The 18,379-nt window shown below is 37.0% G+C and overlaps 3 protein-coding genes across 5 annotated transcripts; 2 read left to right on the top strand and 1 right to left on the bottom strand.

Moving 5' to 3' along the window:
* The first annotated feature begins 1,267 nt into the window (after window positions 1–1,267).
* Window positions 1,268–10,546, top strand: slc1a2a (solute carrier family 1 member 2a). 2 transcript variants are annotated; one of them, XM_079453729.1, is made up of 12 exons: window positions 1,268–1,561; window positions 2,944–3,080; window positions 4,021–4,173; window positions 4,669–4,919; window positions 5,107–5,239; window positions 5,324–5,450; window positions 5,697–5,930; window positions 6,070–6,264; window positions 7,091–7,225; window positions 7,449–7,668; window positions 8,334–8,389; window positions 8,538–10,546. In XM_079453729.1, the coding sequence occupies exons 2-11, from the start codon at window positions 2,954–2,956 to the stop codon at window positions 8,349–8,351; spliced, it is 1,593 nt and encodes a 530-aa protein (XP_079309855.1). In that variant the 5' UTR covers window positions 1,268–1,561; window positions 2,944–2,953; the 3' UTR covers window positions 8,352–8,389; window positions 8,538–10,546. The 2 variants fall into 2 exon arrangements, with proteins under 2 accessions (XP_079309855.1, XP_079309854.1); XM_079453728.1 differs by lacking the exon at window positions 8,334–8,389 and having other exon boundaries at window positions 8,538–10,540.
* cd44a (CD44 molecule (IN blood group) a) lies at window positions 10,012–14,716 on the bottom strand. The gene is made up of 8 exons (XM_079454396.1): window positions 14,019–14,716; window positions 13,042–13,207; window positions 12,772–12,911; window positions 12,611–12,688; window positions 11,827–12,153; window positions 11,558–11,623; window positions 11,389–11,467; window positions 10,012–11,292 (listed from the first exon to the last, which is right to left on the bottom strand). Exons 1-8 carry the CDS (start codon window positions 14,086–14,088, stop codon window positions 11,121–11,123), a joined length of 1,098 nt encoding a protein of 365 aa, XP_079310522.1. The 5' UTR covers window positions 14,089–14,716; the 3' UTR covers window positions 10,012–11,120.
* apip (APAF1 interacting protein) lies at window positions 14,646–17,867 on the top strand. 2 transcript variants are annotated; one of them, XM_079454657.1, is made up of 8 exons: window positions 14,646–14,761; window positions 15,536–15,590; window positions 15,812–15,906; window positions 16,022–16,070; window positions 16,152–16,269; window positions 16,342–16,477; window positions 16,619–16,786; window positions 16,871–17,864. In XM_079454657.1, the coding sequence occupies exons 2-8, from the start codon at window positions 15,537–15,539 to the stop codon at window positions 16,968–16,970; spliced, it is 720 nt and encodes a 239-aa protein (XP_079310783.1). In that variant the 5' UTR covers window positions 14,646–14,761; window position 15,536; the 3' UTR covers window positions 16,971–17,864. The 2 variants fall into 2 exon arrangements, with proteins under 2 accessions (XP_079310783.1, XP_079310782.1); XM_079454656.1 differs by lacking the exon at window positions 14,646–14,761 and having other exon boundaries at window positions 14,809–15,590; window positions 16,871–17,867.
* Window positions 17,868–18,379: the final 512 nt, after the last annotated feature.

Below are 18,379 nucleotides of genomic sequence, written 5' to 3'. Positions count from 1 at the left end.
GAATCCTTTAAGTGTGTGAAAGCTTTTCTTTTTCTTTGTAAATGAACAGTTGTAGTTGAATAATTGTTTTCTTAATCTGCATCAGGTACACAACACACAGGCATTGCACAGGTGAGTCACCACATGTTTGTGTTACATAATGAAATGACATGATCCGTGGGTATTGAAGTACTTTTGCACACATAAGCCACATTTCTTTATAATCTGTTGTAGATTCGACAATGCCATTTGGTCTCTTCAGAGACTAAAAAAACTTGCTTTAGGCAATAGTCAAACAATTCCAATATCAGTTTTGCTAAACGGTTTCAGCAGAGGGAAGTCATTGTACATACACACAAGGCCACGTAATCAAGGCTGTAGATTTCCAATACAATACTATGTATACAAATGTATTACAGTAATAATGCGAAGGCTTTGAACATGAACGCACTTGAGTGTGTTTGTGTGTATTTGTGTGTGAACCATGTCTATGTATTTGGGATTAGAAAGGCTCAGGACAGATTAGTTAATTTTAGACACTTGTCTGCTAAGCATAGAGACTGGTCAAGTGGATGAGCTTGAGGAGCGTGCTGGACAGCAGTCGGGATGTCGCAGCATGGCAGCAGATGTGAGACCATGTGCCTGTGCACATTCCCTGCATGTGGCCAGACATCACCCTCCTCTCTCACACAATGTTAATTACAGTTTTGTACTTGGGTGAGAGAATAGCTAACCAACTGATCTACAGAAACCCCCAAAAATATTAGTGAAAAGGCCACATGTGCTCTTTGATGGGTTGGAAGTGGTATATTAACAATAGCCTAATGTGTCTGCACTTAGAGGCGATGAGACCCTGCCCATCTCTGTTGCATACTGCATACAGGCCATCACAGGACAACACGTTTTTTTAATTATGCACAATTTAGGGCATAACAATTTTGAAAATGTGACAACCAGGTAGAATATACGAATTTCATCAGTTTTGCGAGTGGCATCTGTTTTATTATCAAAACTGAAAAGTGTACACATTTTCTACCTTATTAACCCATCTTCAAGTGAAAGCTATCGCTAGACAGCTTGCACGAATCTGTGTTTATGTCATGTATCAGTCTTTGATTCCATTCATTCAATTCAGAGCTCATTAGAGAAGTAAGTAAGTTAGAGGGGGGTTAAACAATGAGACAGAGAGGACAAGGAGTCTCAAGCATATTAGCAACTACTTACACATAATCTGAGCACTAGACTCCTCCCTGCTGTTGTCCCGTGGAGCCCTTAGCAGCATCTCTTTGCCCATTTCACTAGTACTAATGGTGGGATAAGACCAATTCAGAGAGGGAGAAGATTGTGATGTGAATTTGATCAAACCTATCTTGTAAGAAAGTTACAGGGGTTGCACTTTTTGTACTGCTGTCGATCTTGTGCTTGGATTTTTTTTGTATTTCAATTTCTAATGACCTGGACTGGATTCCCCGCTGGATGAACTGTTTTCTGCTGTTCAATCATAGCCATTCACAAAGCCCATGGCTGTATAACAGACTGTTTTCAAACATTTGATTTCTTTTTAATAATTGCACTACAACAGGTAAGACATATCGATGACAAGTAATGTTTTCATATGTGTTCTGTGTTTTGAACTTTGTTGTCACGTTTGATATGCCAAGCTTAATTCCTTTTGTTTACATGGTGCGCTCTGCAGTTGTTTGAAGCAAATGAAAATTGGATTTGAAAATCAGCAGGAATTTCCTGGTGTCTTTGCATTTCTTTAATAATGTTGTAATGTATTTTTAACATTTCTACACTCATTAAATGTCTTAAATGTTTTTTTCAAGAGATCCAAGTATTAAGCACTTTCATCTTTTAATAACTTGCAAACAAATTATTTGGACTCTCACCTCAAACTTGATGTCAATGAATTTTCTTATAGATACAAAGGTCTTTGATGATAGACGGAGCATTTTAATTGATGCATTTATGTAAAATGTTTAGGTCTAAGCCATTCATTGTGCTTTATGGAATTAATCATTATCAATCACTTTCTTTTTGCTTTTTTAACTACTTGAAAAATTAGACATGATATTATTTACAGTGCAACCAAAAACCTGAAACATTTTCTTACTTGCTCTTGTGTAATGTAATGCAACTGCAAATTATTAATGTGTGTGTAGCAGACAGTCTCTGAATTCCAATCTTCAGCTCTGAGAGTTCACAATGTACAGTAACAATGTACAGGACATTATGTTTTTGAAATATATTTTGTTTCTTTGTGTTGGTTGTTACATTTGTAGTGCTTGTATTGGTTTTTAGTCTTGTCCATTTGTTACAGAATTCCTTTGCCATATATGTGTGTATATAAATATTATGGCCATACAAATGGACCATACAAATACTGTATTTTTATAACATCATTGAAAGACAGGATATATAACTTTGTTGGAAGTTGGTACTTGGACATCAACACAACAGTCTGCAGTAGTGTTGCATGCATGTGCTTAATTACTGAAGCCTAGCGGTTATGCAACCAAACAAGGTTATCTCTGTTGGAGAGCCAGGGATGATTTCTAAGAACCTTTTAATCCAGACGACTGTAAAGCTGAACTACTAATGTCATGTGACATGACTGCCTGTAGTAGTTGATTGACAACTGTATGTAAAGGTAATGACAGAACGGTCATGGTACAGTATCTTAAATTATCATGATGTCATCATGTGGAAGACTCTTGGTTGGGGTTAATATTTGATCATACTTTACTACATAGACAATTACTTTAGGCTTAGTTAGCATTTTATGGAAATTTCATCATTGAACAGCATTTCCATGCAGCCCATTTCATAAACGTGAAAATGCCATATGTGATCAATGAACAATGAAATTAAGAATTTTTGCATCAAAGGATCATTGTTGCTTGTTCTGTCCGCGAATAGATGTTTTATATTAACATTTTATTCTCCACTCTTCTCCACCAGTGCCAAGGAAATGCAGAAGCAAGTTGAGGTCAGAATGAATGAGAATCATCTGGATCCTCCTTCACCACCTGAGGAATCCTCGTGCGGCATCTGTGACAAACTCATGAGGAACCTGCTACTAACGCTCACAATTCTTGGCAAGTTACTTAAGCGTTTTTGTCCATGTGATTGCCTTTTAATTTTTGAACTTTGTTTGTATCCTGTGCTGCCTCCCCATCAGGCTTTTTTATTTGTGTATATCCATTTAAACATTTTGTCAATCCCGTTCAGATTTGAAATGAAAATTGTGGCTTTAAATGAAATTGCAAGCCTTGTAATTGGCAATGTAAAGCAAACAAACTAGCTCATCATCCCAAACTACACAACTATTTGAACAAGAACAAACAAGACATTAAGATCATCATGATCTGTATATGCAGTTTCTGGGAGCAATAAGCAATATGTCATACAGGAGCAATAATACAAAAGGTGCTAATACAAAGTTACTAGTTTCAACAAAAGCTAGACCACTACCTGTTGAGAGAAAGACAGGATTTTTTTTTCATTTGTCTGTCAAGTATTCACAGAAGAGATGGGTTTTAGCCATTGATTGTATTTACTTGATGTAGTGATTTCAAGTAAAGGATGGAAACCTCACAGTTTAATTCCCCCTCTAGTCATTAGAGCTATAGAATCTAAAATAATCGTATTACATTATTGTGTGTACTTATTCAGAGACAGAAATATAACTGTTTGTTATTTTATAAAAGCACTTTACCAAAGTGAATCAGGCCCATTTACTATAGCAGTCATCATGCATTGCTCATAGCCATAATGGTGATGGGTTTCAGTAATCACTTTCACTGGTGCACTGGTTTATCGTGTTCAAGCAACCATTGTGTTACCAGCTCAGAGCCACTAAATCCAATAACAACGACCATTCCCCCACCCAGCCATATCTGTGTTTTTTGCATAAGGGGTTTTATCTTCCTCAAAGTTCATATAAAAGTCAAAGCCAAAAATTCAATTTTATATTTTTGCTAAAACATTAAATTTCTGTAGCAGAATGTTAATGGTGATTCTCTGTGTGTACTTCAGGTGTGATTACAGGCTCAGTAGCTGGTATTCTACTGCGGTACGCATCCCCACTTCCCCCTGATGTCATCATGGTCATTGCCTTTCCTGGTGATATTCTCATGAGGATGTTAAAAATGGTGATTTTGCCTCTGATCATCTCAAGTTTGATCACAGGTACTGATACTTGCTAAACTCCTTAAGCAATGCTAGCAGCACAATACAGCTAAACTTATGATCTACCTTCACACGCTATATTTATATAGTATATAGACAATGTGGCTCTGATGTCACGCCTTGTTGCATGCTGGGGCCATATTTGTTGGTGGAAGCTGCTCTTTTCTGCTAGTGAGTTCAGTTCAATGCTCCGTTTGACTAAGAAGACATAAACACGGTGGGTCAGTTGTGCTGTGTTATAAACAGCAACAGTAAGTCGCACAGTAATTTAGGACAGAAACGGACAACGGAATACGATTTTTAGTTTCCGACTTGTAAACAACGTGAAGGACATCACATCAAGGATCATTTATCATGTATCAATCACTAGTAACAACATCCGAAGATGGCGGCGCCATCGACTGTGACGTCGATTGACAAGCTCAATACACCTTATATATAATATAGCTGCAAAAGCAAATGCACATTTTAAATATGTTGTTTTGTAACTCAAAGGATTGGCAGGGTTGGATTCAAAATCCAGTGGCCGTCTAGGCACAAGGGCCATGGTTTACTACATGTCTACCACCATCATTGCAGCCGTGTTGGGGGTCATCTTGGTGCTGCTCATCCACCCTGGAAATCCCAAACTAAAGGCAAACCTAGGAGAAGGGAAAAAGAATGACGAGGTGTCCAGTTTAGATGCCTTCTTTGATCTCATCAGAAATCTGTTTCCAGAAAATCTTGTTCAGGCTTGCTTTCAGCAGGTGTGTACTTCAAATGTTTAGTTCAAGTTATAATGTGTTAAGTAACAAAAACCGGCACACTGCCACTGCTGCTCCCAAAACATAATGTTTCGTAAAGCACTCTTTCATTTGTTAATTCTCAACATTATGATTAGATGCCTTGATAGAACAATACTCTTAAACACTTCATCTTTTTTTCATTATGTAGATCCAGACGGTTACTAGCAAGTTAGAAGTAACTCCTCCACATCCAACTCGGTTTGGACGAAATGCCACCAAGGGTGCGGCAAAATATGTGATCAAGAAATCGCTTCAATTCAAGAGCGGCATGAATGTGTTAGGTATTAGATGGCCTTTATGTAACATTACACATGTAGTGTATATACTCTATGCTTGTTAACATGGCTTCAATATGTGCTTTATAGGTCTTATTGGGTTCTTTGTGGCATTTGGGATTTGCATGGGAAAGATGGGAGAAAAAGCCAAGATGATGCTTGAGTTCTTCAATGTCCTCAATGAAATTGTCATGAGGCTTGTCGGCATAGTCATGTGGTCAGCTTTCATGATTGATGATAACTAGAATAGTTTACAAAAGTTTAACTGTCTACCTCAAGTAATGTTGATAATCTGATACTGTATTATTGACTAACATTAAGTTTTAGTGTATAAATGAATTGAATGAATGAAACTGGCTTTCTAGACATATTTTATGGCCTGCTGTTCAATTAATGATCATTATTAGCTTCTAGTTTACTGGTTAGTACTTTCCTTATACTGTACATCTCTGTTCCATAACAGGTATTCCCCCGTTGGCATTGCATGTCTGATCTGTGGGAAGATTATTTCAATTAATGATCTGGAGGTGGTGGCCAGGCAGCTTGGAATGTACATGGTCACCGTAATCATTGGACTTTTCATTCACGGCGCCATATTCCTACCGTTGATATATTTTGTTATTGTTCGGAAAAACCCCTTTACATTCTTTATGGGAATTTTCCAGGCCTGGGTCACTGCTTTAGGAACAGCCTCTAGGTAAATAATATAACATTTTCCATTCTATTTTTATAGGATACACACAGTAAGTTAAAACAATTACTGATGTTTTTCTTAAGATGGGTTATGATCATTCCTGTTATGATTATAAATTATGGTGTATATGCATCTTTTGCAGTGCTGGCACATTACCTGTAACTTTTCGCTGTCTGGAGGAAAACCTGGGCATTGACAAGAGAGTGACACGATTTGTACTACCTGTTGGAGCAACAATCAACATGGACGGTACAGCGCTTTATGAGGCCGTGGCGGCCATCTTTATTGCCCAGATGAATGGAATAGAGCTTGATCCAGGCCAGATTGTTACAGTCAGGTAAGCAAGAATGTCCAGATACTGTACATCAGTGTCCAACCATTTCCAAACTAAGTCCAAAGTTGGCCAAGGATTTGGTCTTCTAGACATTTATAGAAATTTTTACTTATTTACATTGAAAAAGAATACAGAGAATTGAATGTTACACTTGGTGTATATGTTATTTACTGTTTTAAAAGTGCTTTGTGACACATAGTGAACAGGTAATAATGGAGAGATTTATAACTCACAAAAAGACAGAATAATTTACAGGGATAGTTCACCTTAAAAATGAAAATGTTGTCATTATTTAAACTCACTGTTTACCTCTTGTCATTTCAAACCTTTATGAATTTCTTTCTTCTGCAGAACATAAGAAGATATTTTGAAAAATGTTGGTGACAGAAAACCATTGGTCCTCATTGACTTTGACGTATGGTTTTGTGTCCATACAATAAATGTCGATGGGGACCAACGGTTTTTGGTTACCAGCATTTTAAAAAATATATTCTTTTGTGTTTTGCAGAAGAAAGAAAATTATACATTTAAAATGAAAACAGGGTGAGTAAACGATGATAGAACTATTCTTATATTTTCAGTCCAAGTTTCATTTTTGGCCCTTCACAGTAAAATGTTTGAGCATCCCTGCTGCTAGAATACAGAAATGAATGTGATAAGAAATTTCTGATTTACTAGTTGGTTTGCTTATCACTTGATAATCACAAAGTACCAACATGAAGCAGAACATTAAAAAGCTCTTTTATCTTTTTATTCTGCAGATGAAAATTAGTATTGTAGTATTCTTAAAACGTATAAAATAAAATGTGTGTTTTTGGTTGTTTTGCAGTCTTACAGCTACTCTTGCAAGTGTAGGAGCAGCCAGTATTCCCAGTGCTGGACTGGTGACTATGCTTCTGATTTTAACTGCTGTGGGATTACCAACTCAAGACATCAGTTTGCTAGTCGCAGTTGATTGGTTACTGTAAGTTAAGCCAACCTCACCTTTCAAATGTCATTTCAATGGTGCATACTTTTTAGCTTAAGTAAAAGTAGGCATAAGACAATAAATTGTTTTTAAATGTAAAAGACTTTTTTGTGTTTATCATGAGAGAATCATGACAGTACAATCCCTTTTGGCATTTGGAGACTTTTAGTCCTGAACAATGTGGCAAGTGTCTTTGTTTTCCCTTCACTTTATTAAACAGGGATCGTTTTCGAACATCAGTCAATGTTGTCGGTGATTCGTATGGGGCGGGCATCGTGTACCACCTCTCCAAAGATGAGCTTGACATGTTCGATGCCCAGCAGATGAGGACAGATGACTTTGAGATGGCCAAAACACAATCCTATTTTGAGAATAACACTAACCATGGTGTATATGCGTCTCACAACTCCTATCAACAGGTCCAAATAGATGACTGCAAGGTACATTTCAGTCTCACAGACATAGAAACCTGTATGTAGACGCTTTCTTTTCGTTCCCTTACATGTGTGTACCAATATACATATTTTACACATTTGTATTACGGCCATGCCTGATGTACATGCAAAAGAAAAGAAGGAATGGATAAATAATGTCAGATAATGTCATGTGTTCTGGTGCTGGAGAAATAGCAGTTTTTGTGCAGAAAAGCCTATCCATTTTCTCCCCTGTATTAAGAGTATTAGGAATATTTCTCATTTTTGTATGAGGACTAAAGCTGGTCACATCTGAAAATGAAAACTGAGACGATGCTGCAATACAGTGCATTAACATGCACCTCATATTTTTTGGGGGTCGAGAAGCTCTTGGTGACGAAGGCTGCTATTTCATTTCTCATAAGTGAAATACTATTTAAGTTTGACTGAAAAGTAATTTGTGTTTTAGTAAGACAAATATTGAACATGAATGTTGTGATTTTTCTTTTCTTCCGATGTTATACCTCTTTTTTGCAACTGAGTAGAAGTTTTGACCCTGTGTTTCACAAACGCGTAGGTCTGTGTGGTACACTAGCAAGCATGGCACTTTTCCACAACCCCTTATAGCTTTGGGCAGAGATTCATCTCTCTACAAAAATATAATCCAAATGATTCTCTCTGTCTGTATGCAGTCTTTCAGCATTCTTTAAGGAATCCCGCTGCAGCTAATTAGTTGATCTTTCTTGTGGTGGGTACATTTCTGTGAATTTGTGCTGTTAAATATTATACTACCTGGACTCTCTGCTCCAAACCAGAAACGGTTTATTTAGCAGCGCTGAATTTATTTTGACTGTGCCTTGGTCCAACAGTTAGTTGTCCCTGATAATTGCTTTCAGGTAACCTTGGCCTCAAATGGCTCCCCTGCCGAGTTCTCACTTGTTGAGGAGGAACCATGGATTCACCAGTAACACAGCACAAAGATCCAGCTCCGCCTTATCCCGAGTCCCACAACCGACCAAATGCAAATGTTATACTCTAAACAGACAGAAGTTACCACAAAATGTATCACAAGCAGTGACTTTTGACCGATCTGAGAATGCTTGATTCAAAGTAGTTAGTACTCTTGGTAGTTCAGATGGGGGGAGGGGGGTTTGGGGGGCAGAGGGTTGACAATAGGCTGCATTGAACCTTATACGAGGGTGGGAGAGTTGTCTAAGCATGAAAGCACATAAATATCGGGTCTTGGGTTTGATTATCAGTCTGAAACCTGTTGCCGTAGGCTTCTAAAGCATGACATATTGGTATAGCTTACCCAGTTTGAGACCACAGATTGACTCTAGAGCACAACTAGTGGCAACAGGAGAGGAGTGCAGCTTGTTTGCTAAAGACACTTTGACTGGATTAACCCTTGGTGGCATCACTGCAGATCAGCCTCTTACAAGAGCTTACCAAAGTACTTAGAGGTTCTGAAATAGTGGGCTCCCTTCAAATACTGCCAGTTATTTTTAGTTGCTGTCAGACGTAAATTCCACGTCAGTAATTCCACAGAATGGTGAGACAGTGAGTATACAGTGAGTTAAGTGGCGATGTCTATCTGCTGGGACAGCAAAGTTTTATTTCCTGTAAACTCTTGGGACTACACATTTCTATGTACTGTAGTGGACAAAGTAATACAAGGGAGTTTTTTTTCATTTATGTGTATGCATGTGTCGGTGCACGTATAGTTGTTTGACTTTCATTTGCATGCTCATACTGTGTGTAGGTTATGAGATTTATGAATTTATATGCTAAATTGTAATCTTGCCTTGAAGACACACTGCTAAACTCTGCAGAAAAGTAAAGGACATTATATGACTAAAATAACACCAAGAGCAATCCCATTTTCTAATAGTCTTTTTAGATACTCAGATATTAACTTCAGTTGAATGGATTATTTCTGTATTGTCAGTGCTACTATAGCTGAGATTGTTAGCATGTAATTCTAAGAGGAAATAAGTTTATTACATCTGCAACTTTTATTTGGTAGTCCCTGGTTACTTGATCAACATTTTCTTTTGCACCAATATCTTTCTTTTTGTTATTAAAGTGCCTCCTAGCACTTTGTGTAAATAAATAAATAAATATATATACAGTATGTTATCATAATTCATATATATTTTCATGCAAACTAAGCTGCTGTATAAATTTTCATCACTTCATCAAAACATAGGCAAGTCATGTATTTAGTATATTATTATTTGACTCTAAATTAACAGGTTAAGCTTCCTGTAGCTCGGTGGTTAGAGCATGGCGCTAACAACGCCAAGGTCATGGGTTCGATCCCAGGAATTTGCACATACTCAGATACAATGTACAGTATAACGCAATGTAAGTCGCTTTGGATAAAAGCGTCTGCCAAAAGCATAAATGTAAATGAGTAGCTATCATATAATTTACTCTACACTTATGTAGAGTAAATCATTAGAATGACAAATTAAAATGTTTATGTATATACTATACGGAAGCACATTTTTCATTTTTTTGTTTCAATTCATTATGATATTGTGTTTTAAATATTGTGTACTGTTAAACTGTGATAATGACATCAGGGGAAATTATACAGTCTATGGGTAAAAGTCAAGTAATGAATCATAATGGGTTGGTACAGCCATGTAGAGTTCAAAGAAAATGTAGTGACGTATACACAATATGGACCTTTAATACAGGCAACTCTTGCTTTAGTTGCAGGTTGTTTTAGAATAATGGGGATGTATATACCATGTTCTATCCTGCAATGTTTTTTTTCAACCCTGACTAAATTCAAAGACATTGCTTACCAAACTTGAACCGTTTAAATTTGTCTTTTTCCTCTATTTTTCTAAAAAATACAAATTGTAAATAAAGACAATGCTTCTTGTCTAAATGGCCTTTTTTGTTTCATTTCCATTGTTTTTATGTAAATGCATTTTTGCCCTCTGTTCGCAATAATGTCTTTATGACATGATTTTCTATCTCACCAACTAAAACAAATAGACAATTAAAACATTTTATTACAATAAATGTCTTTTACAAATGCAAATTGAAAATATTTTAACAAGGCGATACAAAACAGATTTTTCTTGAAGACATGGCTTTTTCTTTAAACATTTAGAAATGTATCATATCCCACACAGTACACAGTACTTACAAACGCATGCTGACAAACCTTATTGAAATGTTTTCTCACCATATTATTCAAACCACCAATTTTTTAAAAGAACAGTTGGACCTTGCAGTTAAAAAACAATAAATGTAAAAAGGATCAAAATACTCGGGCAACATAAAATTAAATTGCACTAAAACATACCTCCGGGAGCAAAAAAAACAGTGCATTCAAAAACTACTGCAGAGTACACAGTGTCACATCTTTAACCAGTCTTTGGCTTAGATCAAATTGTAATGCTTTCTGTCAAAGCTCAGGCCTCCCACGTTCACATTGTTTTGTCCAATGGCCTCACCTGTTACATTAAATACTCTTTCTCATGCTCGTCCAGACTGGCCTCCATTTTACCGTTCTGCACATTTGCAACGCTCAGTTTCACGATCTCCTGCTCCTTCTCTGACAGTGGCAAAGTTGTTGCTTTAGTGTAATCTTCAGACATTATGTTTTTGCTCTTTCTTGGCCCGTACCACCTTCAGTAAGGAGAGAATTAAACTCAGTACTGAAACTGAGGTACAAAAATTGATGACTGAAGTCTATTTAAAGAACAAAACTCTAAGCAAACTTACTTGTCCTTAGTGGCAATAGCAACGAAAATGCAAAGTATTGCTCCAAAAACCACACTGGTTGCTAAGATTACAAGCCAAGCTGCAGTAAGGACAAAAAATGAGAATAAATATATGAAAGATGAAAAAAAAGTTAATTTAATGCCAATCAAATGAAGAGCCCTGAACTTACTAGGTGATCCTTTCCTCTGAGCGGATGGTGTTGTAGGTGAGTCAGGATTCCAGGACCTTCTTTTATCTGTGGGAGATACATTTGTTATAAGAAGTGATGTACCACATTACAATAATAATTAAAAACATTTTGCTTAAATAGAATACCATAAAGACTAGAAAAACAAATCAGAGTTTATTTTATACTACAACTTCTGTTTTCTCCTCTAATATCATAATGGCTTAATTTCCAAAATCATGTGATGTGGTGAAGTATGTTCAGATCCTTACCTGTGGGACTGGTGTCCTGTTTTAAACCCTTTTTTTCAATTATAACCTCATGAGCGTTTTCAGATGTTTCCTTATCAGCTGGCTCTACGGTGCTTGACCTTGTCGTAAATTGATTAAATTCGGGCCGATCAAATCCAGGATTTAATCCTGAGCCGCTGCCCTCTTCTTCAGGAAGCAAGACAGTGGGTTTCTCAGCGCTTCTCACAAAGCGAAACTTGTTTGTAGGACCTTTGGCATCTTGTGTGTCTGTCAAATCAATCTTTTCCATATCTACTAGGAAGCCTTCATCTAGAGCTTCCTCTAGAATGTCTTCATCTTGTTTTCCAACTTTGTAAAGAAAAAAATAATAATTAAAGTACTACCAGAGGCCATAAAGTTTCTAGGCTATGTGATGATTTTTGTTTCACACAACCTTATATTTATTTACATATAAAATATATTCCAAACCTTCTTGATTTGTACTTTAAAAAAACTGAATTGAGAAATTAAATAAATTAAATTTAAAGTAAATTAAAGCAGTTTGGTGAGACAGTGAGATTCAAGCTTTTTGTATCTGCTTCACTGCTTGATGTGACTTCACATATCGTAGACACCTTCACATTAAAGGTATGATTAATCTTCTGGAAAAGGTGTGGTTGGATAAAGAACAATGAAGTGTATGCCTGCTGCCCGTCTTGCAAAATACACGCCCTTTACGATGAGCAGTCTTTTTCCCAGTAAAACTATACCACAAAAATGTAACTGTTAAAAAATCACTGTTGATTTTCCAGTACATCAAACATACCTGCTATGACTGTGTTTTCACTGGAAGATGTTTGAGGTGCAGACTTGACAGCATCTCCACAGCTTACGTCATACGGATCTAGAGAGGTAAAATAAAACTATAACTCAAAAACTTCTTGTTTCCTATTCACACTTGTAACCCTACGCCCTCTCCACACTCACCGGATGGGTTAAAACAGTACACATCAGAAAGATATTCTGCTCCTTCAGAATGAAGAGTCACCTCAGTGGAACTGGAGTCACAGTTTGGACTACTACTGTATGGTAGAAATGCCACATTTTGACCATCAATCCAACCGTATCTGTAAACAAAGATGTGGAGTTAATTAAAAATCAAGTACACCCACAAAGCAATATGAAATGCGGCGCTTTTATCTGAATATGACACTGTTTTCTTGCTCTGGGCTAAGACTATTGTATTTAATTTCTTACCTGCATGTTCTCAACCCTTTTTTATAAGCTTCAATGACTTGCTCTTGTGTTGCCAGTTTATAGCTTAAACGCTGACACAATTCCAAAGCGTTCTGGAAAGTCAAAGAATAATTGCTGGTCTCCTCGACGTGGAGCACACCAGCAAAGCTGCATCTGCCACTGTGCCCTGCCAAGAGAGAAATTCATGTGAATATTCAAAGACAGGAATCTTCCATGTATGATCATACTAAAGATTAGTTGGTGAATGAGGGCCAGATGTAGGCTCTGTGTGTGAAGGAAGAGGAATTAAGTATCAACTTAGTATTAGGTATCATTATATAAATCCCTTAATAGGGTAATGATTCATTGCATTTCCAGACATAAGCACACATCTGTAATGCATCTCTGCAAATGCTATAATCTACATTTTAAATACCCCTATCCGTGGATCAAATAACCATAGTGTGCAAAAGAAGGAAAAAGTGATGCAATGTATGGGGTATATATGATATATTATGTACAGTAGATGAACAGATTCATTTACGTGTTGTAGCAAAGTTATAGTCTGACAAAGAAATAACGTGGGATTCATTCCAGCACAAGATATTATAGGCACCCTGAATTTAACACGTCAGGCCCTTATCAAAAGCCATGACCAAATGAATCTACAAAAATTACATTGTGGGCACACAAAGCATAAACAAGAAAGTAGGAAATATTTTTGATCTTCTTTCCAGTTTTAACAGTTAACAGTTTTAAGGCAAATTTAAAATCACGGCTTTTACTTACGAGCAAAAGGTTTTAGTGACATCTTAGAAGCACAGCTACTTTAATAATTTGAAAAGGTTGTCTGTACCCCCAAAGCTTGCAATGTGAGATTAAAAGCCGTTATCTTGACCAAGAATACAACGTGTAAACTCACACACCAAATGTAAACAACAAATGTGACCCAGCAGAGGTTCTCTACGTGGTAGAGTAATAGATTCAGCATCACTCACCCTGAACTGGTGCTGTATGATGTATAGCTGGCAATCCAGTAGTAATCATTACAAGTATCAAAGTCCACATGGTCAGTAATGTGTGTTGGAACAGAAGAGGCAACTATAGCTGCTGGTTGGCTAAATGTGATAAAATCTTGATTCACCAAATCAAGAGTCACCAAATGTGCTTATCCTCTGAGTGTCTGTAGTTTTTAGACAAACTGAAACCTCACAGGTTTATATACTCAGTCTAGTCCTTGGTGATGATGGGTGGGGCTATGAAGAAAACACCCTCTTTTTATTGTCTCTTGTGTTTCCTTTCTCTTTATGTCTTTGCAACCATACGTTACGTTCTGTCTACCTTTACCCTTTAAGATATTGTATTTACCGTAGGTCTACTTGGTGACAAAACTACGTTTAAATTAGATAGTAAGATTAATTTTCGTTCATTTTGTTGTTTTTCCTTGAAGTGCGCATGTGTCACTGTTTGTACTGTTTCTATGACCTAAAATAAAACCATTTTAATATGTTTGACTGAATAAGACAGTTACGACTTTTTTTAGAGGATATTGCGTTTTTATGGTATTGGTTATGTGTTGCTAATGATAATTTTCATACTTATTAATTTAAAATTGAGCGCTGCCTGGAGTAGAATGAGTCAGTGAGAACATTGCAGTGGCGTGGCTGGCTGACCCAGGTGTGCGCTGCTGTTACACGTTCATTTCCTGTTTCAAGCGAGGAAAGGGAAAGGTGACGCAGAGGTAGATTATCACAGATGACTCCTTAGCGACCGTTTTGCTTTCATGTTGGATCTTGTAGAAACAAAGCAAAGAAGAAGTTGGCTATTCATAAAAGCCCGTTTGCGTCATTATAAGATTTGGGGAATTAAGAATGGATTTGATTTTGCGGGCGGAGGGGGAAGTAAAAAAACATGATTTCCTGATAATAACATGACGATTTTCTGTTAACACTTCTTTAGAATTTTGTTCATTTTTGTTAGTATTTAGCTTTTTTTGTTTAGACAGCAGCAAAAGTTAAGTGTTTTGGGGCTATTCAAATTTGAATTACATCCGGACATTAATTGGATATTTGGAATAAGAAGCTTATAAAACGGTTTTGCACATGGGCAACACGAAAACTATCTCGTACGCTTATCGTTACCTAAACGTGTTACATTTTTAGCATTCAGTCAAAAACATTTTTTAAAACATTCATATTTGTCATAAAACACACAAAATTATTTACATGTACCTTTCCACAATCGTAATAATAAATTAAAATTGATTGTTTTATATAATCAATTTGCTGCTGCTTTAGAGGGTTAAATACGTATTTTTCGCCTAAGCGCATACCCTCTTTTTTTCAGGGGGCTTTTATTTCTTACAGTTGAGGTGCACTTCCGCCTTCCGGCTTCTCGAGTTTTAAGCAAGCATTGGAGACGAAACGTTTTAACTTATTAAACCTTATTACAATTTATAGACTTTCTGTCTTCACTTTTTTTATTTATATGATAGTTGTTGTTTTTGTGTTTTAAGCATGTCGTCGCCCATGAATGCTATTGACGGACAGTGCAACGGAAAAGATATAGAGGTAAGTTAACTGTTACATTTATCAATAATATTTTTGTGACCTGTTTTGTACGGGAACACAGTGCTCCAAGTGCTCGATATTATCTGCCTACTTTCGTAGAAGCTTATAATATTGCTTCTTGTTGAGGCAACTAGCTTAAAGATGTAATCGGGAGTATATTGATGTGGGTTAAATGGTTAGACGTGTAGTAACACATCTGATATTTGTGGTTTGATTATCAGGAACATCCCCGCGTGCTTATCCCACAGCTCTGCAGACTCTTCTATAAACTGGGATGGGTGACTGGAACAGGGGGCGGAATAAGCCTGCGGCATGGGTTAGTCATCAGTCTTATGCTAGTAATGAAATACACCTTGTTCTGCAATGTTTATTTTATGTTTCAAAAGTGTTTGATGTATCTCATGTAAAACAATAACCATTTCTTCCCCCAGTGAACACATTTATATTGCTCCCTCTGGTGTGCAGAAGGAGAGGATACAGGTAAGACTTTTTCTGTGGTTAGTTGGTTTCACAACTTGGTAAACTCTCATTAAAGAACTATCACTCTGCTCCTATTTGTAGCCAGAAGACTTATTTGTGTGTGATATAGACGAGAAGGACATCAGCTGTCCACCACCACAGAAGAATTTGAAGAAAAGCCAATGCACGCCCCTCTTCATGAACGCATACACTATGAGAGGTACGTGTCAGCAGGCTAAGTGTTGTTCACGTTTTGTACTATATTTAAAATAAATGGTTATTCTTTTCACAGGAGCTCAGGCGGTTATCCATACACACTCAAAAGCTGCTGTCATGGCAACTCTGATGTTTCCTGGCAAGGAATTTCGCATCACACATGAAGAGATGATCAAGGGGATTCGAAAAGGAAACTCGGGCACAAACTACAGGTTATACATCCTTCTGAGATTCTTCACCTGTAATGTATAACGCTTTTGACATTTTACATTAGTAATGCTTTAACTGTTCTTGTCAAATAATGTAGCTTCTACAATTATGCTTTTATATTTACTGTATATGTTTCCAACCAGGTATGATGACACGTTAGTTGTTCCAATTGTTGAGAACACACCGGAAGAGAAAGACCTGAAAGAACGCATGGCTCGAGCCATGGAGATGTACCCCGACTCCTGTGCTGTCTTAGTCCGCCGACACGGGGTCTACGTTTGGGGAGAGACCTGGGAGAAAGCAAAGACCATGTAAGTTCGGCTGAGACATGCACACATAATTGGTGTATTTTGTGTAAAAATGCATTATTTATGTTGCGTTCTGTTATTTTTCAGGTGTGAATGTTATGACTACTTATTTGACATAGCTGTTCAAATGAAACAGTGTGGCCTGGACCCTTCAGCTCCTCCTACTGAAGCTAAAGGCATTGTTTGACATTAAAACCACTGCAATCAACAGAATAAAGTAAACCGTATTGTTTCGGTAACATAAGCTTACCACATCTGGAAACAGACTGTTTTACAATGTGCAGATGCGTGCAAAGGGGAACGTTCCGTTACCATTAGCAAAATTTGTTATCTGCTTTGTTTTTTTACTACCTTATTTCTCAAAAGGGGGAGGGGTGTCAACTGGGAGAAAACATTCACAAACCAATTACATTATGTTGTTTTTAAAGACCAACAATTTATAATGTGGAGGTAAAGAACAGTTACCTGCAAACATGTCAAATGGTATGATGTTACCAGGGTTTTTTGTGAGTGACCCAGCTACAGTATGATTGATGTGACTGGGAATGCTCCTTTTTAAAAGGAGTTATCTGTTTTTGTAAATTAACTCTTAAATGTTTCGACATAAGAAGCATTGTTTGCCTGCTCTGTCTGAATGATAATATGAATGGCTAAACTGATCATACAACAACAAAGACTGTATATGTGGTGATTTTTTTAATAAATTAAAAAAATTGTTTTAGTATTTTTACTATAATGTTAATTTGGTTTGTTGTACCTTGTGGCAGGAGCAGAGTTTACTATGCACATTATGCGAGTAAGCGAAAGACAGGATTATTTAAATTCAGAAGTTATAATATCCAGAAGGTGGCAGTGTTGTTTTAGCTTACTTGTTTTACTGTGTAAGAATTATGGCACACACTGCAATTCAAACATATTTGAATATTTTACAAAATGAACATTTAATGACATGAGTGTCAGTGGAATATGGCACAAAGCATGCTGTAGCATAGGCACCCAAAAATGGCTCCTATAAGTTAGTCTGAGGGAGCCCATGTAACCATGTTTTTCATTTTCTAATGTGCTTCTGTCCATCCATTTGCATTAACATTATTCTCAAAGGTCCTGTTATACGCAAGCTGTATGCATTTTGCTTGAAGCCAGTCAGGACTAAACTCAGCTTAGATGATTCAGGCCCCCTCAGTGGCATGTGTCCTCCATATGCTGCTGCATGCTGCAGTTAATGTCGCTAAATATGTGCCTGTTGTTATTGAACATGTTTGATCAGTCACACAAGCTTTTGTCAATGTAATTCAAATGTGATGAAATTTGTAGGACCCATCTCGCATTTCTGCTGCAGGCTATCATGGATCTAATTGACACTTTTGGTGCCGCTTTCAAAGTATGATTGACAGAATATCAATGACCAGTAAAGCCATCGGATATGATATGAATAGTTAAACCATACTGCATTGCTCATTGGAAACATCAGATCATTTGAGACAAACAAAACATGTTGAATCGGCTCAAATTATAAGCAGAATCAAAATGATCTCTGAGCATGTCAAACTCAATAATACATCAGTGTCAATATGAAAAAAGTGGATTACATTTTAG

Source organism: Barbatula barbatula (assembly GCF_947034865.1).
Source record: "Barbatula barbatula genome assembly, chromosome: 1".
NCBI lineage: Eukaryota > Metazoa > Chordata > Actinopteri > Cypriniformes > Nemacheilidae > Barbatula > Barbatula barbatula.
This window is presented reverse-complemented; position numbering and strand designations above follow the sequence as displayed.

Coding starts and splice junctions, on each gene's coding strand:
- slc1a2a (XM_079453728.1), top strand. CDS start 2,954: ATGCAGAAGCAAGTTGAGGTCAGAATGAATGAGAATCATCTGGATCCT. Junction 4,174..4,668: donor CATCTCAAGTTTGATCACAG/GTACTGATACTT, acceptor TGTAACTCAAAG/GATTGGCAGGGTTGGATTCA. Junction 4,920..5,106: donor TTCAGGCTTGCTTTCAGCAG/GTGTGTACTTCA, acceptor TTCATTATGTAG/ATCCAGACGGTTACTAGCAA.
- cd44a (XM_079454396.1), bottom strand. CDS start 14,088: ATGTGGACTTTGATACTTGTAATGATTACTACTGGATTGCCAGCTATA. Junction 12,689..12,771: donor GTACTGTTTTAACCCATCCG/GTGAGTGTGGAG, acceptor TTACCTCTCTAG/ATCCGTATGACGTAAGCTGT. Junction 12,154..12,610: donor TGAAAACACAGTCATAGCAG/GTATGTTTGATG, acceptor TTCTTTACAAAG/TTGGAAAACAAGATGAAGAC.
- apip (XM_079454656.1), top strand. CDS start 15,537: ATGTCGTCGCCCATGAATGCTATTGACGGACAGTGCAACGGAAAAGAT. Junction 16,270..16,341: donor GAACGCATACACTATGAGAG/GTACGTGTCAGC, acceptor TTCTTTTCACAG/GAGCTCAGGCGGTTATCCAT. Junction 16,787..16,870: donor TGGGAGAAAGCAAAGACCAT/GTAAGTTCGGCT, acceptor GTTATTTTTCAG/GTGTGAATGTTATGACTACT.